At 37.1% G+C, this 26,839-nt stretch overlaps 1 protein-coding gene across 4 annotated transcripts in view; it reads left to right on the top strand.

Moving 5' to 3' along the window:
- Positions 1-24,686, top strand: part of acacb (acetyl-CoA carboxylase beta) — a 66,318-nt gene extending 41,632 nt beyond the window's left edge. For 2 of the 4 annotated variants that reach the window (XM_028458171.1, XM_028458174.1), the window contains 25 exons: positions 1,808-1,948; positions 2,957-3,056; positions 3,147-3,254; positions 3,341-3,397; positions 4,400-4,441; positions 4,581-4,796; positions 4,889-5,044; positions 7,103-7,306; positions 7,378-7,533; positions 7,606-7,728; positions 9,645-9,914; positions 10,002-10,099; positions 12,177-12,297; positions 12,374-12,484; positions 13,782-13,925; positions 15,681-15,801; positions 15,888-15,984; positions 16,107-16,203; positions 16,274-16,409; positions 18,388-18,565; positions 19,955-20,067; positions 20,169-20,323; positions 22,094-22,264; positions 22,972-23,108; positions 23,860-24,686. In XM_028458171.1, coding sequence (XP_028313972.1) covers positions 1,808-1,948; positions 2,957-3,056; positions 3,147-3,254; positions 3,341-3,397; positions 4,400-4,441; positions 4,581-4,796; positions 4,889-5,044; positions 7,103-7,306; positions 7,378-7,533; positions 7,606-7,728; positions 9,645-9,914; positions 10,002-10,099; positions 12,177-12,297; positions 12,374-12,484; positions 13,782-13,925; positions 15,681-15,801; positions 15,888-15,984; positions 16,107-16,203; positions 16,274-16,409; positions 18,388-18,565; positions 19,955-20,067; positions 20,169-20,323; positions 22,094-22,264; positions 22,972-23,108; positions 23,860-23,980 — 3,373 coding nt within the window. In that variant the 3' untranslated portion in view covers positions 23,981-24,686. The remainder of the gene's footprint in view (positions 1-1,807; positions 1,949-2,956; positions 3,057-3,146; positions 3,255-3,340; positions 3,398-4,399; positions 4,442-4,580; positions 4,797-4,888; positions 5,045-7,102; positions 7,307-7,377; positions 7,534-7,605; positions 7,729-9,644; positions 9,915-10,001; positions 10,100-12,176; positions 12,298-12,373; positions 12,485-13,781; positions 13,926-15,680; positions 15,802-15,887; positions 15,985-16,106; positions 16,204-16,273; positions 16,410-18,387; positions 18,566-19,954; positions 20,068-20,168; positions 20,324-22,093; positions 22,265-22,971; positions 23,109-23,859) is intronic. The other 2 variants (XM_028458172.1, XM_028458173.1) reach the window with 1 other exon arrangement.
- The last annotated feature ends 2,153 nt before the right edge of the window (positions 24,687-26,839 follow it).

Here is a 26,839-nt window from a genome sequence, read left to right as displayed (position 1 = left end):
AGATGAAGCTAATGATGGGTTGAATGCAGGGTTTTGGTCAATTATGATTGTAATCGCATCATTACAATTGAAATTGTAATTGGAAAATATTTTGCTCTTGTAATCATAATTGAAATGTAATTGAGTTTAGATCAGTGGTGGTTCCCAATCTTTTTTGTCCTGTGTACCCCACTTTGCATTTTTGTCAAATCATGTGTACCCCCTCTTCATATCATAAGTACCCTCTCCATAATTTCATATGCTCTTTTATTTGTGGAGCAGCTTGCTCTCCTGAACCCCAAACTATGTTTCCAACATTGGTTCCCTAAGGCTTAATCTACAAATTAAAAACAATAGGTGGAATTTATTTAAAAAAAAAAAAAAAAAAAAAAGATATATATACAGTATATATATATATATATATATATATATATATATATATATATATATGTATAACAATGCAACTTTGATGTGAAATGTAGCTAATTAATGTCTCCAATTGTCAGAAGTGTGATAAAATGGCTTCTACATCATAAAATAATCCTGTTTCAATAAATTACTAGAAAATGTAGTATTTTATTGAGCAATAGTACAGTTAGTTTGTGGTGAATTTGTCCAAAAAAATAGCCTAAAAAAGAACTTCCTGATTATTTATAAATTAGTTGTTAAATCTTTCCAAGTACCCCCACAACGTGCTCCTGTACCCCTCAGGATATCTGTACCAAAAATATTAATACCAATTTTTTTATAGATAAGGAAGCCTAACAAGGTAACCAAGTGATGAAAAACAAATTGGATGATAGATAATATTTTAGTATATTTTACAGCTGATTTAAGACAGGGGTCAAACTGACTAATTTTATGCGGCTCCCAAAGTAAATGTGCAAAATGACACTAAACAAGAGCAAGAAAACATTAATAAAAACAAAAGAATGACAACATTGCAGGAAAATACAGTAAGAGACAAGAGAAAGACAGAGAAAATACTCAAAAAACACACAAAACTACTACAAAAATGAACAAAACAACAACAGTAATATGAAAAATTACTCAGAAAAATATACAGAATTACAGAAAATGACAACCAAAGTCCACCAAAAGACAAAAAAAACCCAAAAAATTACCCCGCAAACCCACAGCACTAACAAACAAGCAAAAATAACAACAGAAATACTCAAAAATTACTTCAAAAAATGCAAAATGACAGCACAAATACACAATATGACTCAAAAAAAAAACATTTTACAGGACAAATACACAAGAGGATTACAGAAATGCACAAAATGCCTCAATACGAGCAAGACAACAACAAACATACACAGAATGAGAGAAAAACACACAAAATTACTATAAAAACTCTGTTTTTCCCTGTATTAATGCTCATTATTCTAAATGCTGACATAAATGTTGATCACGTGGTGCTCTGATCAAACAAACACATTTTTGTGAAATTTAGTTACTGAGAATGTAATTGTAATTGACTTTCATGGGGAAAATAATCATTTTAATTTTAATTGGAAAAAATGCCGGTCACCGTAATCATAATTGAGTTGTAATTGAACATGGATAATTGAAGATGTAATTGTAATTGAAAAACATACAGTAGGTGACCTCAACCCTGGTTGAATGAGTCGTACCACAGTCACAGTATAAATGTGCATCAGTATTGATAACAGAACATGTTCCTTCCTTCATTATCTGATCTTTAGCGCTGGATGTTAGGATGGTTAGTTTTTCTTTGACTCCATACTCCGACTGCTCTCTGTGATGTTTGTTATTTAAATCTCACTCTTTATCTTTCCATCATTCAATACTTGTGTGTTTTCAGGCTTCCTCTGCCAGTCTGTGGGTCGGAGCAGTTTCAAATCCGGCGGCACGGCAGTGAGCTTTTCTTGGAGGGAGCTTTATCGCCACCATGCCAGCGTCTGGGGGCCATGGTGGCTTTCCACGCTTTTGAAGACTTCATAAGGTCACTATTTACACCATGTGTCAAACTCAAGGCCCGGGGGCCAAATCCGGCCCTTTAGAGCAGTGGCTCAAGTACCCCTTTTTCTAATTTCTGAATCCAAGTACCCCCTTTGTCCGACTGCAACATTGTGCTCAGAATACTATTTAAAAAAACAACTATAGAGCATAATGATGGAATGAACGAGTGATAACACACATTTTAAAGAAACTGTTTTTGTAAATAAGTGCAAAGAAACAGTATTTAGTGCAGTGGGTTTCAACCTTCTTTGGATTGTGACCCCATTTTTATTTCAAGAATTTCTGGCAATTCCAAATCCTTTTTTTCTCGAATTAGTTTTTGATCATGTTTGAGCTCAAATATATAAATATATATATATATATATATATATTATTTCTATAGTTTATATCATTTCTAGTCATCTCACACCTGGAGTGGGACCAACACTGACACTTTATTTATACCCCTGGGGGTACACGTATCCCCATTTTAGAAACACTGCTTTAGAGCGTCAGATTTGGCCTTCTTGAGAAAGTAAAAATGATGGAAAAAAACATGAAACATTTTGTAAATTACCAACTCATTCAGTTATAGATATCTCCTTTTCTCTAAATGCAAAAATTCCATCAAAATCCACAATATTTGCAGAGCTCGGTTTTCCAGTTCTTTTATCATTTTTTTAAAATCTCAAATTGTTGAAAGAACTCTCAATTTTTTTCAAAATCTGGCCAATTTTCCTCAAATTGTTACTCGAAATTTCCCCAAATTCACAAAGTGATGATCCTACAGGGACTGATATTTATATATGACATTTATATTTGGAATTGCAATCGAGGGCATTTCCTCTTTTTTCCACTTGAAATTCGTGGCCCACTTAAGCTCAAACTGATCCGTATTCGGCCCCTGAACTAAAATGAGTTTGACACCCTTGATTTTAACCCAACAGTTGTTTGCCTTTGAGAGAACTACAGATTTTGGTTTTCATGCAGTTTTTTTTTCCTTTTTCTTCAGAGATTTTGATGAAGTTCTGTCCAGTTTTGTTGAGCCGCTAGTTGACAGTTCCCCGTTCCGTGAGTCCTGCTCCGGCCTCTATGATGAGGAAAACTTTAAGGTGGGGTCGTTATGGCTGTGTGAAAGTCAATGAGTTATGAAAAAATAATAATAATTCTACTGCAACCACGTTCTCCTCGGCTTCTTACAGAATGTCAAAAAAAGTCCGATCCACATCATCAACGTGTCCATTAAAGCAGCAGATACTGAGGATGATGATGCCCTGGTCACTGCCCTCACTGCCTTCGCCCAGTCAAAGGTCATACATTTGACCATTTTGGGCATGTTTTATAAGAATACAATTATCATTTGTGTACAATTTTCTTATGGTTTTTTTTCTTACAGAAAGTGATCCTGGTTGAATATGGTATTAGAAGAATAACATTCCTGATAGCGCAGAAGGTACGTGTTTGTGTTAAGTTCATCAAAACATGCATGGGTAAAGAAGCAGGTTTGTAACTGGAAGATCATTGGTTGGAATCCACTGTCGGACATTAAGCGTGTCATTGCAAATAAGAACTTTGTTCTCAATTACTTTAAAGTGTAAGTCTACCCTAGAACCACTTTTTTATGTAGTTTATGTAGTTTGATAATTCTATACCCACTCTTCACGTTTTTAGTCTAAGTATTTAAATTGAGCGTTTTTAGTTGTAAAATGTCAGAGTGACTGCCCTCTATGGGTTGAATCTCGGCTATTGCAATAGAAATTTTTATTGGCTGATTAGATCAGTGACGTCACAAACAGTCACTGTTGGCCCCGCCCCTCCTTTGAAAGACTAGTTTCTTCCTCTCACAGCTCTCAGTGAGTATTGATTGACAGCTCCATGTGGAACTGTGCAGCGCTGTGTGGGCGGGGCTACTGTGACTGGGCGTGTCTTAACTCCTCTAGGAGCAACGCCCATAATCAAGACATTTTTTGAATTTCTCCCTAGTGGCAGGTCAACAAAAACCTGGGAGTGAACTTAAACTTTAAATAAAGATAAAATAAACAAACGTGATTAGCTCCATTATTGAGAATTTTCAATATAAATATTACATAGAATCCCTCTGTTTAACCAACCAACTGAAATTAACAACTGATAAAGGAAAAAAAAATGTTTTTTTTCCAAGCCCCGCAGTTTGAGAATCACTCAAATTAATTTTCACAAAACCTCACTCGCTCACTCACTCACTCACTCACTCACTCACTCACTCACTCACTCACTCACTCACTCACTCACTCACTCACTCACTCACTCACTCACTCACTCACTATTTTAATCTTTTGAATGCATATCTATCTTGTAGTTTCATTGATTGAAGCAAAACTCTTTTAATTTTCTAGTTCTTTGCTAAATAATGTTTTTTTTTTTTTGCAAATTATACTTAACAAACTTCTTTATTCATCTGGTTTTGTTCAAATAGAGAGAATTTCCCAAGTTCTTCACATTCCGAGCAAGGGACGGGGTAAGTCTTTCCACATTTTGGCCTATTTAATGATAGACTGGCTTATCGGTAGACCGCATCCAGTCAGACCTCTGTGTGTGTGTGTGTGTGTGTGTGTGTGTGTGTGTGTGTGTGTGTTTGTGTGCGCGTGTGTGTTCAGTTCCAGGAGGACCGTATCTATCGTAACCTGGAGCCGGCTTTAGCCTTTCAGCTGGAGCTCAACCGAATGAGGAACTTTGAGCTGACGGCCGTTCCGTGTGCAAACCACAAGATGCACCTGTACCTGGGAGCAGCTCGGGTTCAGCAAGGTGTGGAGGTGACCGACTACCGCTTCTTCATACGCGCCATTATCCGCCATTCAGATCTGATTACAAAGGTAGGAGCAGGAACCTCAACCTTTTCTGAAAAATCCTGTTGGGGAAAGATCGTAGCATTCACCTTGCATTAAAAATGTTTGAACCCCATCAGGAAGCTTCTTTTGAGTATCTTCAAAATGAAGGCGAGAGACTTCTGTTAGAGGCCATGGATGAGTTGGAGGTTGCCTTCAGTAACACAAATGTCCGCACAGACTGTAATCACATCTTCCTGAACTTCGTCCCCACCGTCATCATGGATCCATCCAAGGTCTGTGTGCAACAGCTGTCCTTCCACATGTTACTGTATGAAGTTGGGGAAAAGGTGTCCAAATTGTTTTTATTGATTCATTTTCAGAGTCTGAATTTGTGATTTGTGAAGTTTTTGGGGTGTTTTTTAGCCGATGTCCGATATTTGACCAGTCTTTTGGTCGCTAAACAATGCCAATATTTATCCGCCACACCTGCTTGCAGAGATCTTCCAGTTTCTGTTGTGGAATTAACAGAGTTATTCTTCATATTCTTTATCTTGTTGGCCTGCTGGTAAATGCAGACATGAGACGAAGCTAAAAAAGATGTAACGGTCATGAAATATTTCTTGTGCAAAATAAGAAAAATACTTCAACTTACGTTATATAACTTTATTGTTTTTAAACCAAACAATGAATATACTTATATGCAGCATATCCTGCCTAAAACAGTTACTACCTACTTACATTTTGTATTTGAGTGGTAAAAACTGCATTTTTTTTACAATATCTAAGCATTTTGTGTCACAGTATTCATAACGATTGATTGAACAAACCGTTGATTGAATAATTTTACTTTGAGATTGTTGGATGTCTTTTACCTCCGTTGGTTTACAAACACTCCTGTTGTCTGCTCCCCACACACAAGATGGCGGCGCTGAGTCCCACCTTTGTTAGAGCCCAATATGTAACATCCATCCATCCATTTCCTCACCTGCTTGTTCCTGTTTTCAGGGTCGCGGGGTGATTTGTAGCAATGACCCGAAATGTAATTTAAAAAAATGTAATAAAACCCAAAATGTTTTGACTGGTCAATAATGTGACAAAATGCTGAGCCCAAAATGTAAACAGTTTTTGATGTTTTATAAGTATATATGTGAAAAAAGTAACTAAAAATGTCCCAAAGATGTCAAGGTTTTCCAATATGTACACAAATAGACAAATTTCCGCATGGGCAAAATGGGCACGTGCCCAGGGCTCGAGAGCCAATGGGGGCCCTTGACGTTCAGTTTTCTATTTAATTAAAAAATATGTATTTGTATTAGAATTTTTGTGGTTTTGAAAATGCAGTGTAACAATAAAAAACATATGAAAGTTAAATAATTTATATTATTAGATTGTGTGATTACTCGATGACGTACCTGAAGAAATACCCTCTTCCCCCTCCTCTCACACGCTCCCGTAAGTGTGGAAGGGGGATTGACCAATCAGAAGGGAGAATGGGAGACGGAGCGCTCAGTGTTGCTTTAGTTCACTAGGCGGTGTTATAGGACCGACGCAAAGTTATTGTTCTGCACTATAAAGGCAGTACACTAAAGTTAGCCTTCACAGTTTGGTTGAAAAAGGTTGTTAGAGTCATTTCTGAACAAAAAGAGTCATGGAAATTGCTTTTTTTTATTACACATATACACATATTTACGGAAACACATTTGTATATGATACTACACTAGCCCTTTAATAAATAAATCATTGACTCACTCTATGATGTAATAAAATAATTTAACTATTAGGGAAAAATTTTTTTGCCTGCCCTATAAAGTGATGATGAACAAAAAGTTTTTACATTTTTGTTATATTATTGACCTGTTGTAACATTTTGGGTTTTGCTAATTTTTTTTTTTACTACATTTTGGGCTCAGCACTTTTGTTAAATTATTAACAATTTTTTTTTAATAACAATTCAGATCTTGTTACATATCGGGTCATTGTTACATATCAAGCCTTTCCATGGATGATGAGTTGTCAACGTATATAATATGATGTTTATGGGTCGAAGAAAGCGACGCCTATTATTTTTTATCTCTGTTAATTATATCAGCAGAATGGCTGATGTCCGATATTTAATTTTAAAGCAAATATTAGCTGATAAGGTAACGTAACGTAAGGTTCTTTATTTGTCATTTTAATGTATTTCCTAACAAAAAAGCAGATAATACGACAATATGCTGATAATATCGTGCATCACTAATTATTTTCTTATGTCGTCCTCTATTTTTTTTACTCATTCTATCTGTAAATCTTGTTTACATTTCTTTTTGATGTAAAAACCCAACTGTGCCTTTAAACTGTCCTTGTGTTAGATTGAAGAGTCGGTGCGCTCCATGGTGATGCGTTATGGCAGTCGTCTTTGGAAGCTGCGCGTCCTTCAGGCCGAGCTGAAGATCAACATTCGTCTCACTCCGACTGGGAACGCCATTCCCATCCGACTGTTTCTCACGAATGAGTCTGGCTATTATTTGGACATCAGCCTTTACAAAGAAATCACTGAGCCAGGATCAGGACAGGTGAGGCCGAGCAGTGAGGGTGTGGTCATTGATAGTGACGGTGTCGATTAATGTTCTCCATGTCCCTGCAGATCATGTTTCACTCCTATGGAGACAAACAAGGCCCTTTAGACGGGATGCTGATCAACACTCCTTATGTGACCAAAGACCTTCTGCAGTCTAAACGCTTCCAGGCTCAAACTATGGGCACAACATACGTCTACGACTTCCCTGAAATGTTCCGTCAGGTGCCTTAACTCACTGAACTTTCACCGTCATTGAACTTCCTCAGGTTGTCTGACGTTCATATCTTTTTCCAGGCATTGTTCAAGCTGTGGGGCCCAGGGGAAAAGTGCCCCAAGGATACGTTGATGTGCACTGAGCTGGTTCTGGACCCACAGAGCCGACTGGTGCAGATGAACCGCCTGCCTGGAGACAATGACGTAGGAGGCTCTTAAATTATTAAATGTCTTTTTTTTTAATCAGATAAACACAGAGTGTAGGCCTCATACATCAATTAATCCAAGATTACTTGCTTGATAAAAAGTTTGGGTAACTTTACTTGAAGTTTTATACATAAAGACTGACATTACACTGTCATTATTATGACATGACACCTGTCGTTAGCATGAATAAGGTGTCATGAAGGCTGCCGTTAAGTGTCGTTCATTACCCAACCCCTAATCCTAACTAGATCCCTCCACCTAACCCAAAAAAATGGCAACATAGCTCCAAAGGTGTCATCATATAGCTTAAGTTGTCATAATTTAGCGGACGACACATTTATAAAGCTTAATGCCTTATTCATGCTAATGACAGCATAATGTCCATGGATGGATGGATGGATGGACAGCATCATGTCAGCTTTATGTATAAAACTTCAAGTAAAGTGTTACCAAAGTTTGTTTTGATCTCCACTGTAAACACTGTTTACACTGATCTTCCACTGTTATTGACATTGTCAGAAAAGTTTCACACAATACATTAAATTAGGAAATGTATTGTGCTTCTTTATCCAGACAATGGAGACAGTAATTTGCTTGACACAGTTTTCGTTCTAGTTGGTTCCCTGTGATATCGCCTCACTCTGCAAGATATTCAATGTTGGTCAAATTTAGATATTTTCATGTAAACCCCAAAATAAACATCCACCATTGTTTTGCTGTAACTTTAAGTCATGAAAACACCAAAAATGTGTTGGGAAGTAACTTTGGCAAAGTTTTTGTGGCAAACACAAGAAATTACAGTAAGAATGTAGTAAAAATACTACTGTCATGCATTTGTCTACGGGACACCAAATCCCACAATGCAATGCAGGAAACCTTTTCAACAATGTTATTAAGGGAGTTTTTACAGGGGAGCTCAAAACAAACTTTGACCCCAACCTTTCACTAATTTTTCCCGAGCAAATAATCTGATTGCCTCCGCCAAGGAGGTTATATTAACATTTAGGTGACAAAGCATTATGGGACTGCTGTGGCTTTTTTGGCATTAAGAGTTTGGCGCTCTCTGAGTGTTTTCTAGTTTATTGATCCATGAGACCTACACTGTGGCTGTGTTCAAAATGTCTATACTAACGTACTACTCATACTAAGTTTGACGTTGAAATGAGAATGTAGTGAGTTCTAATTAGATAGTATGAAAAGATTTAGTATGCAAGAAATACCCAGATGTATACTATTTGGGGACATTTTTTAAGTATGGGCACACTAGTCATACTCAACCGCCCCATGATGCATTGCGAGTGGAATGTAAAATCATCCTGGGACTGGCTTCAAGCTGAAAATCAATCATCTCCTTTTCAAAACAAAAGCATCTCTTCTTGTCCTCCATTAGTTTTTCAACACTTTTGTAAATATGGCTCTTGTTTTGAAGTGAAATGGAAGTTGTATCAGTAGCACAATGGAGGATCTCCGAAATGTTAAATTTTTTTTTTTTTACAAATTAAAATTAATTAGTGTTAATTTATTAAAAAAATAATTGTACATTTTGACAAACCTTTTATTTCATACAGACGTCTTTGTGGAAAATACATAAACGTGGGGGGTGAAAGTAATCGTAACTTTTACTTTGAGTACTATTTATGAGCACGTTGATATTCTACTTGGTCACTTTATCAATTAAAATGCTTTCAGAACTTTCAAAGTTCGAAAATCAACAGATATATTTAGCTTCAGGTTTTTGATGTAGGTGTGGAAGTATACTTCAGTGGGAACGCTCATCATCCTAATCATACTTATAGTATATAGTAGACAGTATTTCCAACACAGTATTTGTCTGATTAATAAATTATCCCCAGCAGCTTTAATGTTATTGTATATTACCCCAACACTTCCAATATGTTGTCTCCCTCCAATAGGTGGGAATGGTGGCGTTTAGGATGAAGATGAAGACACCAGAGTATCCCAACGGCAGAGACATTATTGTGATCTGCAATGACATCACCTACATGATTGGCTCGTTCGGTCCTCAGGAGGACGAGCTCTTCCTCAGGGCCTCAGAGTTGGCTCGAGCTGAAGGCATCCCTCGCATTTACATCGCAGCCAACAGCGGGGCGCGCATCGGCCTCGCAGAGGAAGTCAAACACATGTTCCAGGTGGCCTGGATTGACCCCACAGATCCCTACAAGGTGACCACTGGGACACATTCACATTCAATAAACTGCATCATATACTTGTTTTATATTTTGCAGTGTATGCTTTGTTTTGCATTTCAGGGATTCAAGTACCTTTACCTGACACCGCAGGACTACACTCGCATCAGCTCCACCAACTCTGTTTACTGTCAGCACGTGGAAGAAGGTGGAGAGTCCAGGTACCGCTTTGTGGCTCATCTGTGTTAATGAAAACAATGAGTTTCCTCCATGGGAAATCTGGTTGCAAATTGGTAGAAAAGGCCACAGAATGTTTTACAAGAAGTTAAGCTCTGGAATTTTGTGAAAATTTAAAAAGATTTAAACTTTTCACGGGAATTGTTTATCGAAATTAGCCAGAAATTGGGAGTAAATAAAATAATTGCTCTTGATGTTTTAGAGGAGGGGCGTCGAACTCATTTTAGTTCAGGGGCCAAATATGGATAAGTTTGATCTCAAGTGGGCCGCAGAGGTGGGGACTCGAACAATTTCAACATTTGAGCTACTTTGCATTTCCATGTATAAATGATATAAACCTATGTAGTATATAAGGCACCAACAATATCAAAGCAATAGGTGACAGTTAGTGACTGTAATTATTTAATTTGGAGAAATTTTGTCAAATAATTTGAGAGTTGAGCAGGATTTTGGAAAAATTAGGTTTCTTTTACAATTTTTGAGTAAAAATGACTTCCATCGTGTGATACAAACATGGGAAAACTGCAAACCCCTGCAAATATTATAGAGTTTTATTGAATTTGCAACAAATTCAATGAAATTGAACTATATAATTGTAAAGTTGTACTCAAAAATAAAATAGTTGAAATATTCTGTTTTTTAAAGGGCCTATATCATGCTAAATCCACTTTTTTGAGCTTTTAACCTTGTTACAATGTTAATTCCTTATCAAAAACACTCGCAAAGTATTATTGGGCTTCTTTCCTGCATCTCTGAGCAATCCTCACTAATACTGCTAACCAAGGGAGCAGTTCCATTTTTAGTATCCGTTATATCGCCTTGTATCGTCTATGACTTTATCTGAAGTGACACAATGCGACGCAGCGGTTCGACAAAACAAATGATTATCACCCTAGATGCACTATTCCTGTAGTTAATAGAGATGAGGAGGAGAAGAAAGTGACTTATCAGCCTAACACTCCAGTGTTTGAAGCAGCTGAATGACTCCACTGCTGCTGCTGTGATAAACACACAGCATGAAGCGCTGAGACGGACTCACAATCACAATAGTGTTTTACTGTAATGTGCAGTTTTTTGGCTGAAAACAATAACAACAGTATGTGGAAAGCAAAAACAATATTGCTTTGGTGATCACTGATCTGTCTCGCTCTTGTGAGGCATGAAGTTAGCGTCTACAGACACGCCTACTCATGAATATTCATAAGTAGGCTCTAAAACAGCCCGTTTTTAGAACTGCTCAGAAAGTCACTTTTCAGAGGCTAAAACTCTGGAAAACAGGTGAGTTTGGGAAAATAAACCTCAAATACTATGTTGTTGGTGTTCTTAGAACAAATGGTGATGGGTGAAAAATAGCATAATACTGGACCTTTGAAGTGTATTGTGTGTTTGGATATGATATAGTAATTTAAAGTTACTCACAATTTCTGCTTAATTTTAATAGATAACTCCCATGAACAGTTTCTATTTTTTTTTATTTAATTTTTTAGTTGTTCCCGTTGAAATTTGCCAAATATTTTATGCCCCTTTGCTAACTAAATTATTCAGTAATTTACAATAATTTTACAATTTTTACTTTTCCCTGCAGGCCTATTTGAATGTTTTAAAGGGCCAGATTTGGCCCTTGGTCCTTGAGTTTGGCACATGTGTTTTTTAGAGGATGCTAAAATATATTTTCTCATCTATATTTTGCGTTTCTGTTAAAGGCCAACCTTCAATTTTGAAAATTACTCGTTAATTCCCATGGAAAGTTTCCAAATTTTGCAACCGTCGTTGAATTGTTATGTTGTTTAATTGCATTATTTTTAATGGATGCTAATATTTATATTTGGATATGATATCATCTTTTTTAAATTGCCAACAATTTCTAGTTAATTTCAATAAATAATAATAATGAAAGTTTATATTTATGAAGTTAAGCTTAAGTTATTGTGGAAGTTTACTGCGAATGTTCTGCCCCTTTGCAACCCTAGTGAAAAACCCTATGAATATTTCCGTGTGAACTGTACAAACCACTAATGCAAACTTAAAATAAAAACTAGCTCCGGGCTTTTTCCTTCACAGATACATAATCACTGACGTCATTGGGAATGAGGACGGTCTTGGGGTTGAGAACTTGCGAGGCTCCGGCACCATTGCTGGAGAGTCGTCTCTGGCCTATGAAGAGATCATTACAATCAGTATGGTAAGGTCGATCTCTTGGTTTTACACAAAGGCAAACATTCCTTTGAATATATTTGAGCCGCTTTGGATCTTTGCAGGTGACGTGTCGAGCTATAGGAATCGGAGCGTATCTGGTTCGTTTGGGACAGCGAGTGATTCAGGTGGAAAACTCCCACATTATTCTGACTGGAGCAGGTGCTCTTAACAAGGTTTGTCTTTGCATCCGTCTACAGGATTCCACATCCCACAATGCAATGCAAGAAACATTTTTGCGACAATGTCAATAATTGAGTGTTTACAGTGGAGATTAAAACCAACTTTTACATCTATTTTTAGAGTGATATATGAAACATTGGTATATCTGACCAATGCCAGTGTACAAATGATCAGGTGTTGATAAGTCCAGTGGCTGAATTCGATCCTCATTAACTCGTTACGCACTTAAATATTCCTGGTTCAGAGGCCCCGCCCACTGCAGTCAGGAAGTTATTCCAAGATGAAAATCAGCGTCCTCACAGGTGGAGCAAAACAAAGTTGTGCTTTTTGACAGTGTGAAAACTGGTCTTAAAGGAGCTCAAAAAACGCTCTGTGGAAGATTATCAGCTCCTGAGCATGTGACGTCTGCCCCTCTGTGTGCACTGCGAGAGACTTCACAGCAGAGGTCCTGAGAGACACATGGAAATATGACGTTTATATCGACCTCAGTTGTCTGCACGCTTTACGCAATAAATATCACATAAAAAAAATGTAACCATTGAAAACCTTTAGCGCTGCACAACCGTGTGTGCTCTGGGTGAACCTATGCGCTTCTGCTTGGACGGTAGCAGAGTTCACCAGTGAGATTATACAGTATTCAGTGGAAGAAAAACTAAAAAAGTGGTGCCAGTAATGAAGAGGATTTTTTTAAATTTGTTTAATTTGTTTTAATAATATGTTTTAATCTGTTCTGAAGATGTTTAAATGACAGTTGTGGTTTGTTTAATACTTTATTTTGAGACTCAGTCAGATTTTGCTGCTGCACCACAAATCCACACTCAGGTTTGCGTACACGAGGTCAGACCTGACATGAGATTTGATCGTAGTGAATGCTGATGTCAAAATTGATAAATACCGAATCTTGCGTGAATATGGTGGAACGCACGTCATACACTCAGATCTAAAAGTAGGAACGGTTGCTAAATGGGGGCTTATGTTTTTTTTCTGATTAAAATTTGTCGCCAGCAGCTTTGAGGGTAAAAGCAGTTCTACATCAAATTTGGGGCCTCTGCTTTGAGTGTCATAACTTTATAGTTTTATTGCTGTTTATTTGCATCTGGCACTGCAGCAGAACAATTAGGATGGCTGTGTAGAATTACGGCCTGCAAGTGAAGTCTATATACTCTAGGATTTCTGCTTTAGATTAGGGAATATGTTTTCTCTTAGAGCCTTAAATGTGCGACATTTCAGCTCAAAATGTAAGTCAACAGGTGAAACTGAACATTTATCTGAGGTTCCTTGTCTGCCTAGGTCTTGGGTAGAGATGTCTACACTTCCAACAACCAGCTTGGAGGAGTTCAGATAATGCACAACAACGGTGTCACACACTCCACTGTTCCAGACGACTTTGAGGGCGTGTTCACCATCCTGCGGTGGCTCTCATACATGCCAAAGGTTTGTGAGAATTGTAACGCACTATAAAGCTGTCAAAACATTTGTTTTTATTTTTATTAATTTATTCAGTTCATTTCCGACATGGTTGCAATCACAGAAATTCACTTTGACATTCAGAGCAAAATCACATCATTGTTTTTTTTGTTTTTTTTGTCCTTTTTCATGCCGGAAAGGGCGACGGAAAAAAGCATTTTGCTTATCCAGATCCGTCCCCTGATTTGAACACAGATAATTTTACATCAATCCTTTTTTCTTCCCTGGTCAAATATTCTTATCTTCTTCATACCATAATTTCATCTTTTCATTAACATTTTTTTTTTTTTTTTTTTTCTTTTTTATGTTGTTCATTGTTCCTGTTGTTACTCCTCCTCACTGTCCTTTTTCTCCGTATCTCCTCGAGCTTTCTTTTCCAGTCGTTGTTTACGTTCCTCCAACTCTCCAAACAAAAAACATGTCGACGTGTTTTGTTTTTTTGGTTGTTCTTGTTTTTATGTCTTGATTGATGTGTATCGTACGTATTCTTTTGTAGCTTTGTACACATTGGTACGTTATCACAACCTTTGTTTACCCTCTGATCTATCCCAACTTTTATTTTATTTATTTATTTATTATTTTGGTTTTTTTGGTTCTATAATTTTAATTTGTTTACTTGTTTTAATTTCAAATATTGGTATGCTGTGTGTTTAGTTTTCATTCTGTGTATTTTATTGATTTACTTTCAATATATGTTGTGCATTTTTTTCATCTTATGTATACATGTATATGTGCATCTATGGGTGTGTATATATATATATATATGTAGTTTTGTGTGACCCTTTTTTCTTTTTTTTTATCTTATAGCTGTTTAATATCAATTGATTTGCTTGACTGTTTGTTTAACATATTATTGTTGCTATTATTCCTACTATTATTATAATTGCTGCTGTTATTATTGTCAGTTTTTTTTTTTTTTTTTTTTTTTTGTGTGTCCTTAATCCTTTTTTTAATATATTAATATTTCACTTAATTACTAAGGTTGGAAGAAAAAATTGATTCTGCAATATATATTGTGATATTTCATTATCATATCGATCCAAAAACTGTCCAAATCAATTTTGTTAATCATGTTTTTTTTAACCAAAAAATGTATTTAATTGTGCTAACATGTGCATAGCACGTAAATGCCTGGTCTCTAGGTGTCAGTGAACCACATCAGACCTTGTTAAACTATCTCACTCCTCAATGCATTTTAGCTGGAAGTTGATTGATTGATTGATTGATTGATTGATTGATTTTCATAAAACATACTAGACATTTTTATAGATGTATGTGGTTACTTTAAAAAAATAAATAAATAAAACAATTTAAGAACTTAAAAGAATCAGAATCTGTTGTAGAGGCAAAAGTTAAACTTTGTTGAAAAATGTAATATGACAGTTTGATAAACATATCACTTGTTTTTGATGTTGGTTCTTGAATTACAGTTAGTTAACATTTACTTGTTCTTGCAAGTTTAAAAACATTTTTTTAAAAAATGGTATTTTATACTCTTTTATACTTGCAAAGGTGAAATTTGTAATTATTGATATTTCAATGTATATCGTAGTGTTTAGTATTGGGATATATGGGGATATATTGTATCGTGACATGCGAATTGCACACCCCTAGTAATTACTTTACCAAATGTGGCAATCTTTGTCAATTGAGTGCCAAAAATGTGTCATAAAAAGAGTAAAAAAACATATCTACCATGTTTGTTTTGTCCTGTGTCCACAGAACAAACTCTCTCCTGTCCCAGTGATACCCACGGCCGACCCCGTGGACAGAGAGATAGAGTTCACTCCCACTAAAGCTCCATATGACCCACGCTGGCTGCTGGCTGGAAGACCTCATCCCAGTATGTTTCCTGTACTTTTCTCTAAAAGCTCATCCTTCCAGTAGTACCCTGAATAAGTGTGTGTGTGTAACTGTGTGTGTTTTCAGCAAAGCGAGGCCTCTGGCAAAGTGGATTCTTCGATCACGACTCTTTCATGGAGATCATGGATTCTTGGGCTCAGACGGTGGTCGTTGGAAGAGCACGGTACGCTGCATCTCCTTGTCTCGTCATGTCATCTTTCAAAACGTATTTCTAATGTATGTCATGTGTAGTGATGATATGATACCAATAAAAAAAGCCTGATGTTAATGTTGAATGCGTTTCAGGTTAGGAGGAATCCCTCTGGGTGTCATTGCAGTAGAAACACGTACAGTTGAGCACACGGTCCCAGCAGATCCAGCCAACATCGATTCTGAAGCTAAAGTATGGTAATGTCTCTTAAACCAACTTGAAAATAGAGGATTCGACTCATTCATTTGTTTTTTTGTTGCAGGTCCTGCAGCAGGCCGGCCAAGTCTGGTTCCCGGATTCAGCTTTTAAAACGGCTCAGGCCATTTCTGACTTCAACCGCGAACGCCTGCCTCTCATGGTGTTTGCTAACTGGAGGGGCTTCTCGGGAGGAATGAAAGGTATCTAAAGAATACAAACATACAGAAAGAAAACAGTTCTTTATTGTTGGGGTGCTTGAACAAAAGAGCCCCAAAGTGGGTCCCATGTGTACGGTGGTCCTCAAGTGCAAAGCACGAAAGTAAAAGAGAGAACATACACAAAAGGAAAAACACAAACACAAAAGATAAAACACGAACTCAAAAAAGTAAATGCACAAAATAAAAAGAAACTGGAAGAGGTAGGTGTGGGGGGGATTGGTGGTGATGTCACATGAAAGATCACTGATTGGATGAGGCAGCTGTTGTTCAGCTTTTGAACAGGAATAAATAATTAGAAGTTGGCTGTTCTGTTATTCCTTTCCGCAGTTGGAGCAATACATCTTTTGTTTTTGTTTTTTGTTTTTTTAATTAAAAAAAAAAAAAAGAAGCAATACATGTTTGATTCACCAATCAAATAGTGTCACGCCCCTTCTTACCCACCTCTTCCAGATTCTTTTTTTGTGTTTTCTTTTTTGCGTTCATGTTTTGTTTTTTATGAGTGTGTTGTTTTTTTTTGTGTGTTCTCTCTTTTGCATTTGTGCTTTTGCACTACAGCACCACTGTACTGTGTAATGTGTGTGTCAAATAACTTACAGTAATAATAACATTTTAATAACCAATTTTTTGTATCATGTTTCAAACATGGACAGTCAATTGTTTTTTACCATGTTTTTTTACCACCTTTTTACCCTTTACTAGTTCATTTATGGAAAAATCCAACTCTTATAGTTTGTTGGATTTTGTTGTAGTTTGTATTTTTTTCCCCATTTTGTTTATTTTTCTGTCATTCTGTTAATTGTTGGTATTTTGTTTGTTTTTGTCGTCTTGTGTGTTGTTGTTTTTTGGAGTATTTTTCTTTTTGTGTGTTTGTCCTTAATTTTGTATGTCTTTAGGAGTCATTTTGTTAATTTTAATGTCATTGTGTTATTGTTATTTTGTTTACAATGAGTAATTTTATGTGTCTTGTGTGTGTTTGGACTAATTTTGTGTCATTTTGTTGTGTTTTCTTTGGATATATTTTTCTGTCATTACCTATACATATATTTGAGTTGTTTAGTGTCTCATTTGTGTTTTTTTGTTATTGTATTGTGGATTTTTGTAGTCATTACTGTTTTTGTATATTTTTCAATTATTTGTACTTGCCTTGAGTTTAGTTTTGTTTGTTCAGAGTATTGTGTAATTTTATTGGTTTTTTTTTGTGTTTTTGTCCTTTATTTTGTATGTTTTGAGAGTCATTTTGTGTATTTTTTCCCATTTTGTTTATTTTTCTGTCATCCAGTATATTCTGTATTCTGATTTTGTTTCATTTTGTTGTTTTTTTTAAGTACATTTTTCTGTCAGTACATATACATATATTGTAGTTTTTTGTGTCTCATTTGTGTTTTTTTTGTTACCGTGTTGTATGTTTTTGGAGTCATTTTTGTTGTATATTTATCAATTGTTTGAACTGCTTTTTTGTTTTTTTCAGAATTTTGTTCTTTTTGTGTGTTTACTCTTAATTTGTTATGTTTTTTAGGTTTTTTTGTGTATTTTTTTGCAGTTTTTGTGTACTTTATTGTTTTTATGGTGACAAAGGTTTGTTTGTTTCTGTTATTTTGTGTGTTTTTGAAATAATTTTTGTGTATTTTTATTTTTGTTTTGTGTAATTCTGTTAATTATTTGTAGTCATCTTGTGTTTTTGTTGTCCTTTGTGCATTTTCTGTAATTTGGGATATTTTTTTTTCCTTTTGTGTATTTTTGCACTTTTTATACTGTACTTTTGTGGTTTCCTTTGTATTTTTTAGAGTCATTTTGTGTGCTTTTGCTGGGTTTTTTTTTTTTGCCGTTTTGTGTGGGTTTTTATAGATTTTCTTTTTTTCAAATTCTGTGTAGTTACTTTTGGGTTTGCCCAAAATTAGACTGATGTGACCCCTGGGCCCCCAGTTGCCCATGTCTGGTGTAATGCTTCTCTCTGTCACAGACATGTATGACCAAATCCTGAAGTTTGGAGCTTATATTGTGGACGCGCTGCGAGGGTTCCGGCAGCCGGTGCTGGTGTACATTCCGCCCCATGCTGAGCTGAGGGGGGGGTCGTGGGTGGTGATCGACCCCACCATCAACCCTCTGTGCATGGAGCTTTATGCTGACCGGGAGAGCAGGTACATAACTTGCGTTCTCTCACTTTTGCTCATTATTATTTGGAGCCTCAGACACGACATGGATTTTTTATTTTATTGTGCTTTTGTGGCCACGAAGTACGGTGGCCGGTAGGTGTCAGACAAATCACAAATATAAAAACCCAAATGCAAAAGCTACAAAACGAAGGGAGGCATCACCACGGCAGATGTTGAAAGACTTTAACTGTTAGCGGTTATTGTAAAATATTTGTCTGAATTCTGATTTAGTTCCTTTGAGGAAAGTGAATTTTGAGAACTGAAAATAATTCAATCTTTTTTCAAATTTTAGAATGGAGTTGATGTTTAAAATTGAAATACAATTTTCAAAGCAAATAAATGCAGTTTCTAAATACTAAATGCAATTTAAATGAATGTTTTAAAATTTTATTAGCCCTTATTCAGTGTTTCAACATTATTTTCATAAACAAAGAATCTAAACGGACTCTACTTTCCTTGTTACGTGAGCCTAAAATTGCAATCTCCCACCACGCTGAGTTTATTTCAAATTATTTATTTTAATAGCTAAGATTATCCACATGGTGTAATGCTTAAGTGATTCTAAAAGCTAAATACAAGATTATACAATACCGTTAATATTTTATTCCAAGGTGAAACCTGTACAAAGCTATATTTATTTTAACTGAAGATTTAAAACAAGGAAAATAATGTTTCATTTCCTTTTTGCCGAGTTGTGTGTGCAAAGATAACTGTCCGTCGCAACACAGCTAACGGCTAACAGCTAACAGCTAAGTTAGTGGTGCTTCCATTCGTTTTGTAGCTTTTGCATTCATGTTTTTGTTTTTCCAAATCATCTGACACCTTATGGCCAAAGTCATTATAATGTGTGCACGACTGAGTGGTTGATGCAGTGGACATAAATATGCTTTTTCTCTTATTTACGCAGGATCGATACGCCATTGAAGCCATTCAAAGTGTTTCTTTTTTCAATGAGACATATTGTACACATGTTCATTGTTTTATTGTTTAATCACATTATACAGATTGTGAATAAGATAACAATAAGAGCACATAGGGTTGCCAACGTACAAAAACACTTCCTGCTTAAAACAGCCGCGGTGAGTCCGCTCTGCACCAAAAATTCCAGTGTAATGCATGTGACTCGTCCGTACACACACACACACACACACACACACACTCTCATATTAACACTTTTAAAGTATGTACAATTGATTGACTATTTATTAGTATTTTGTGCGACATTTATAATTATTTAGTGGCCCAAAAGTAGTGTTTTGTGCGCACGTCATTGCTAATTCATTGCCACAATAATTCTTTTTTAACCATGTCGTGTCTGAGGCTCCGTATTATTTGCTTTGTTAAACGCTGTTTTTGTGTGTTTCTTCTACGTAGAGGTGGGGTGTTGGAGGCTGAGGGCACAGTGGAGATCAAGTTTAGGAGAAAAGATCTGCTGAAGACCATGAAAAGACTGGATTCAGTCTATGCCAGCCTGGTGGAGAAGCTTGGTAAGAGGTTTTTTTGTTTTCTCCCTGCAGCTATCAAATGATTTTGTTTCCTCTAAAGGACTCTAATACCTGTGCTTTAATCTGTTTTTATCTTATTTTAGCCTCCCTAGAGCTGACTGACAAACAGTGCAAAGAGTTGGAGATGAAACTCAAAGCCAGAGAGGAGTTCCTGCTGCCCATCTACCACCAGGTGGCAGTGCAGTTTGCAGACCTCCATGACACACCTGGTAGAATGCAGGAGAAAGGTGTCATCACTGTAAGTGTCCTCAGGACATCCAGAATGTAACGTTGGTAAACTTCATGGTTGGGGTCAATTACATTTTTCAGTTACAATTACATTTTCAATTATCCATATTCAGTTAAACTTTAATCACGATTACGGAGGCCATCATCTTTCCCGATTACATTTAAATTACAATAATTATTTTCCCCCGAAAGTTAATTACAATTATTTTCTCAGTTACTAAAGTTTGTTTACAATTTTACTATTTTTTTATTTATATAGCGCTCAAAAACAGCCCACATTGGAGCAAAGTGCTTTACTGATGATTTCATGTAGTATTTATTTTGGTGTGCCGTGTCTGCTCATCATTCATCGAGCTATTGCAATGATTGTATGTGTGTTTGTGTTTCTATTCTATTACATCCTAACTCTAGCCCACTAACCCCGAACTCATCTCACTCTTTTAACACTTACCACCTGTATGATGGTGTGAAAATTCACTCACAGGTAGTATTAAAACTTGATATGAAACATATTTTAATAATTGTTGAAATCATACTGTGTAACTTTTGGCCACTAGGGGCACTAGACCTGTAACTTTCACGTCAAGTGCCCCTAGTGGCCACAAGCGCCGCAGCACTGTCGCAAAAATCAACAAACAGTCAGTCGGGCCAGCCTCCCTTGTCTTTAGATTGTGTATGCAGACAGTAGTTGCCGGAGGCTTGGTGCTCAGCCCTCCTTGCTGCATCGGTGACGCCCCCCCCCCCCCCCCCCCCCACACCCTTACGGGGCGGATGGGGGGGGGGGAGGGAGTCGGGTCCCGGCGGCGTCTTTTTGCTTGCCTCGGCCATGACCAGGAGTCGAACAGGTGGAAAAAAAGTAGCAAAATCCTTAATTAGCCCAATGATTATATCCGAGGCTGTGGTCACGTGACTGCCGTAAAGCGAAACGTCCTTCAGGTATTCTCCAGGTCACATGACCTGGCCATAGACGGTCTGTCTCTCCAAACTTACATAGTCGGTATTTCCCCGCTCAGAGTATTGATACTGTCAAACGCTGTATTTTGGTCTGAGGAATCATTTACATACATGTGTGTAAGTTATAGAAATGTAAATTAGTTCCCCAGTTTTATGCCAATTGCAATTACAAAGTAAACTAGGCAAAACCTGTATTCACAAGGCGAAAACGTATAATTGCAGTAGAAAATTGGCAAAAATGACAACCTGTATTTGGATTTGTTGACAAGTTATATAATGCGGGGAAAAACAGAAGACTGACCTTAAATATGACCTTGAGTGAAGGTCAAGGTTTACACATTGAAAGGAAATGTTCGATGGTTGCAGTCTGAGCACTGTCTCTCAATTTGTGGCAAAGTTATAGGGGGAAAAAAATGTTTTTTTTGTGATGTCATGAACTTTGACCCCTACCAATATTTTTACTGGTTTTGGTTCAATGAAATAAAATACTCCACTTGAGATGAGCTTTTCAGAAATATAAGCATCAAACTTGTCCGATAAATATTCGTACAAGTTTGATGTAACTCGCATTAATAGCCTAAGAGGAGTTCCACGACAAAAGAGTTGTGTAATAAAACTAATAATAATAATAAGAAGAACTCCTACGAGAACAATATATTTAGCATTTTCATGTGCCAAATACAATTATCTGAACTCAATTAGAATTCAATTAAGATTGCAACAGTAATAATTGTACAATTATAATTATGCCATCATTGTAATTAATGATCAATTATGCGATTACAGTTATAATTGACCCCAACTCTGTTTTGCCTTTGTTTATCAGGATATTTTGGAGTGGAAGAATGTCCGTACGTTCTTCTACTGGCGTCTGCGCCGCCTGCTGCTGGAGCAGGTTGTGAAGTGTGAGATTCTCCAGGCCAACAAAGACCTGAGCGATGGGCACATGCAGTCCATGCTGCGCCGCTGGTTTGCTGAAACGGAGGGAACGGTTCAGGTGTGTGTGTGTCAACAACCAGGGATACAGTTCATTCTGATGCACAAAGTCTATTTCGCTCTCTAAAGCGGAGACGGGCAGCAATTATCACAGCTGGGACACCAAAATGTGATGTAACTCTAGCATTTAGAATAATAACCAAACCGGGGCATCAACACAGGAAAGAACAAAGGATTTTAGTGTGTTTGTGTTGTTTTATTTATCTTTTGGGTCGATATGTGTAAAAAAAAAATGGTTTTAAATATTTTTCTGTCATTCTATATATATTTGTTAAAGTCATTTTGTGTTGTCGTTTTGTAAATGTTTCATTCATTTATTTGTAGTCATCTTGTACGTTTTTGGACTACTTTGGTATATTTCTGTTATCCTTTTGGTGTACTATGAAGCTAGATTTCCTCTTATCGCGCTAACTTCCAGGATTTATTCCGTGTGTCCTGTACTGGTTTATTTCTTACCGGACTAAATCACCATGGCAACATGCTGAATGACTAACCTGGTCGGGAGTAGGTTTAGTGCTGGATAAAATTTAAGGGAGTACTAAAGTCCCGCCTCCTGACCAAGTTGCCTATGTCTGAGCTGCGTGTCAGTTCTGTTTTCTAGCCACACTGAAAGTACAACACAGCGCAGACTTTAGTTGTTTTGTCCAGTCAGAGGCAGCCGTTGCTGAATGAATGAGATCTTAACGCTTCCTCCCTCTGCTGGTCCAGGCTTACCTTTGGGATAACAACCAAGCCGTGGTGGAGTGGCTGGAGAAACATCTGTCTAAGGAGGACGGAGTACGATCAGCCATCAGAGAGAACATCAAGTGCTTGAAAAGAGAAAATGCAATGAAGGATGTTCACAGGTATGTAAACTGTACCACTGCCAGGGTTGGGGTCAATTATAAATGTAATTGCGTAATTGATAATTAATTGCAATTATGATGTGAATGTAGTTGAAATAGTCATTTTGAATATCTGTTGCAGTTGTTATCATAATTGAATTGTAATTGGGTTCTATAAAAACTGTCAATTACAATTTAATTCTTCCTGAGATTTGAGAAAGTGAAAGTATATAATACAGTTATTTAAGATTGTGTTGTTTTAATTTGGAAAAAGAATAATAATGAGTTGTTTTTTTTTCAATGAAAAATGTATGGAATCCCGTTTCTGCCACAAACAAAAAAAAAAAAAATCACTACGGCAAGTCATAATTATGAGTAAGTAAAGTCATAATTATGAGATAGAAATGATGACTATTTATCTCATAATTGTGACTATTTATCTCATAATTATGACTTTACTTATTGGCAGAAACAAGCTTCCATAAAAAACACATTTTTCATCACTAATTATTTTTAACAAATTCCTGGTGACCCCATTTAAATTTCAGGCGACCCCACGTGGTTTCACGACCCCAAAGTTGAAAAACACTGACGTAGCTCCATCTATTACATGTCATTTGTAATTTCACGTTTCACAAACTCACTATTAGCGATTTCAGTGAGATGCATTGTGGATCAAACCACAATAATGGTTATGTAGTTTGTACATTATAAGGTGTTGTAAACCATTTTCTGACCCTGGTTGTTTGTGTTTTTCTGCTTTTCTTTGCAGGCTAGTGCAGGCCAACCCTGACGTGGCCATGGACTGCATCATCTACATGAGCCAGAACATCTCTGCCTCTCAGAGGGCCAAACTGGTGCATCTGCTGGCAACAATGGACAGCACCAGTTAATGTGAAGGACGGTGGTTGGGCTGCTCTGCTATAAACACTACATTGGTGCACTGGTAAAGCCAGTCAGTGCCAAAGCACCTTAAAAGCTACATTTATTAAAAACAACCTATGTCGTGCCTTGTGTACCTCTTTCCTCGTGTCTTACGATCCCTGATTATGACAGTATTGATGGTTTTACAGCTGGTAGATTTCTGCTGGTCCACAGATTATCACCATGATGCACGTTTCACTTTGGATTGGCTTCAGGAGGCTACAGTTCAAGCTTCCTATGATAAAAGACTTGAATTTTAAGTGCTGGTAGTCACATTAATCAAGAAGTAAAAACTAAAATGTGTGTTCTAATTATTGCCGGTGAGGGGAAAATGGGTAGAGAAAAATGAATTATGTCCTAAAGGAAACAAAAAAGGGGAAACATGGTCAGTGGATTTCTGTTCAATATTTTTGTACTAGAAGCGTAAAGATCAGTATTGAGAGAAAATGATATTTCACTGTCTGTCTTTGTGTTGTTGTTTGTTTTGCTTGTCGATGTGAGTGGTGACACTGAATGTTTGTCTGAATTGCTTTACATTTCTAGATGTGAAAACTCAGGTTAAGAGTGGCTTTGCTTCTGATTATTGTGTCTGAATTTAATCCCTTGACATTTCATCTGTATGTATAGAAAGTCTTGTATTTCAATTTGACCGCTCTTTAATAAATACCTCTGATATCCTTTGATATGAAGAAATGTCCTTTATTTACCCATTTGATTTTCATTATGATCATGCGAATGAACATAATACACAATCCAACCTTTCCGACATGTTAATCACGGTATGTAGAAGAAGAATTATTTTATAGTGGAAACGTTGGCACACTCTGGACTTTTTGGGATAAAAGGGTAAATACAGTAGAAAGAAAGCTTTTTCTGAGGCAATAGAAACATTCAAATATATACAGCAAAAGATTGATAGAGTCATCACTTTCTCCAGCTGCCTTTGATAAATATAAATAAAACATCACAGCAATAATGTCTAGCACAATACAACAGCCAAGAAATGGAAAAGCTACATCACGGGAAGGCTTTAAAATGCAGAGGAAAGAGCGGAAACTCGGTACTTGTAAAGATTTGGGTCTTTGCTTGGCAAAACTACTTAGGGCCTGTACTACAAAGCTGGATTTCCTCATTGCACTAACTTTTGGGATTTATTCCGTGTGTGCTGTACTACAACGCTGGTTAACTTATTATGATGCTAAATCACCATGGTAACTTGGGCTGAACTCCTAACCTGGTCAGGTGTAGGTTTTGTTCTGAATAAGATCCGAGCGAGTACAAAAGTCCCGCCTCTTGACCAATCAGTTCTCTTGGTAAATGACCTGCCCATTGTTTTAAAGCTGATATCCAGAGTTTCAGAGAAACGTCTCGATGTCCCGCCCTCAACAGCTCCAGTTCCTCCCCCTGCCTCTGCCAATCTACCAGAAGCCACGCCTCTACTTTTCTGCATGCACATCGCGGAACATAACAAGGTTGCATCGGGTCGTATTGACATAGGTCTGTGTCAGGTAAGAGCCAAAATTGTATGTTTAACTGTTTGCTCTTGTTTGCTCTCGTTTCCATGCACAGTTCCGCGTTCACTTTGATTGAAAGTCTCAAAAACAGGAAGTCAAAGCCTATTGGCTGAGCGCAGTTTGCGATCATTTCCATTTGTATAAGGGTCTATAGGACGAGGGAGGGACTTACAGTATACACATTAATGTATATGAATGACCACCGTCAGTAGACCATAGTAAAAGACTAGTTAGGTATTTTTTTGCATTTCAAACGAATCATACATAAACGTAGATTTCTCAGAAACTTCGGATATCAGCTTTAAGATCCTGGTTGGTGCACATCTGACTGCTGCGTATTAATGGATAAATGCAATCCTTTCATTTACCAATGACATCCTTTGGGAAAATTATAGATTTACATCTGAATGACTGATCTGCAGTCGGCTGATGATGTCTGTGTTGGGCAATCTACATATGCATGGATGGATTAACTCATTCATTCTTTCATTCATTCACTTATGCACTGTTGTGACGCAGACAGTGTCAGCAGGAACATACTACAGTGTAGGCTTTACACCATCAGGATTTTTTGGCCAATCAGTGAGTTTAAAAAAAACAATCATATGAAGAGGGATTGGTGCCAAATTTGGTTCTTTTTTTACTACCTGGTACCGATTTACGTAAAAACAATCAGTATCACGTTTTGTTACCTATAGACACATCCTTGTGACTGTGAGGGAGTGGAAGTTTGGGCAATTTCCTTCTTCACAGGTACAAAGCAGAGGTGGACGTACACACGCTCCTGTGTCCACCAACCCGCTAAAATGGACAGAAATGTTCGGTATTCAAGAGAAAGTATAAGTTAGTGCCTCACTCTGCCGTCCGTTGTTTAATCAGACTCTCTCTTTACCCCACGGCCGCACGTGTTGAAAAATCAAAACTTGCTCCGGCACACGTGCGCAAATGCGGGGAGAGCAGGGGTTCTCAACTGGTCGTACGCTAAGACCCACATTTTGCCACCGTCAATAAATCGCGACTCACTTTTTTTTTTTTTTTTTAGAATTCAACCAACTAAATTTAGTTTTTCAAAAATAGCTGTTGGAAAACGCACATATGCATGTCAAAATAAAAGACAAGTCAAAGATGAGAGACATCAAGTATCTATTTTTGTCCAGTTGTCCGCGACCCATCCAGTACAGGTCCGTGACCCACTTTTGGGTCCCGACCCACCAGTTGAGAATCGCTGACGTAAAGCAAACATGTCGGTGGTGTGGAACGTCTTTGGAGGAAATGAGACAATAAAACTATGCAATGGAAACGTCTATAAAAAGC

This window comes from Gouania willdenowi, chromosome 9 (genome assembly GCF_900634775.1).
Source record: "Gouania willdenowi chromosome 9, fGouWil2.1, whole genome shotgun sequence".
NCBI classification, from domain to species: Eukaryota; Metazoa; Chordata; class Actinopteri; order Blenniiformes; family Gobiesocidae; genus Gouania; species Gouania willdenowi.
Note: the sequence above shows the minus strand (reverse complement) of the source record. Positions and strands in the feature narration are given on the sequence as shown.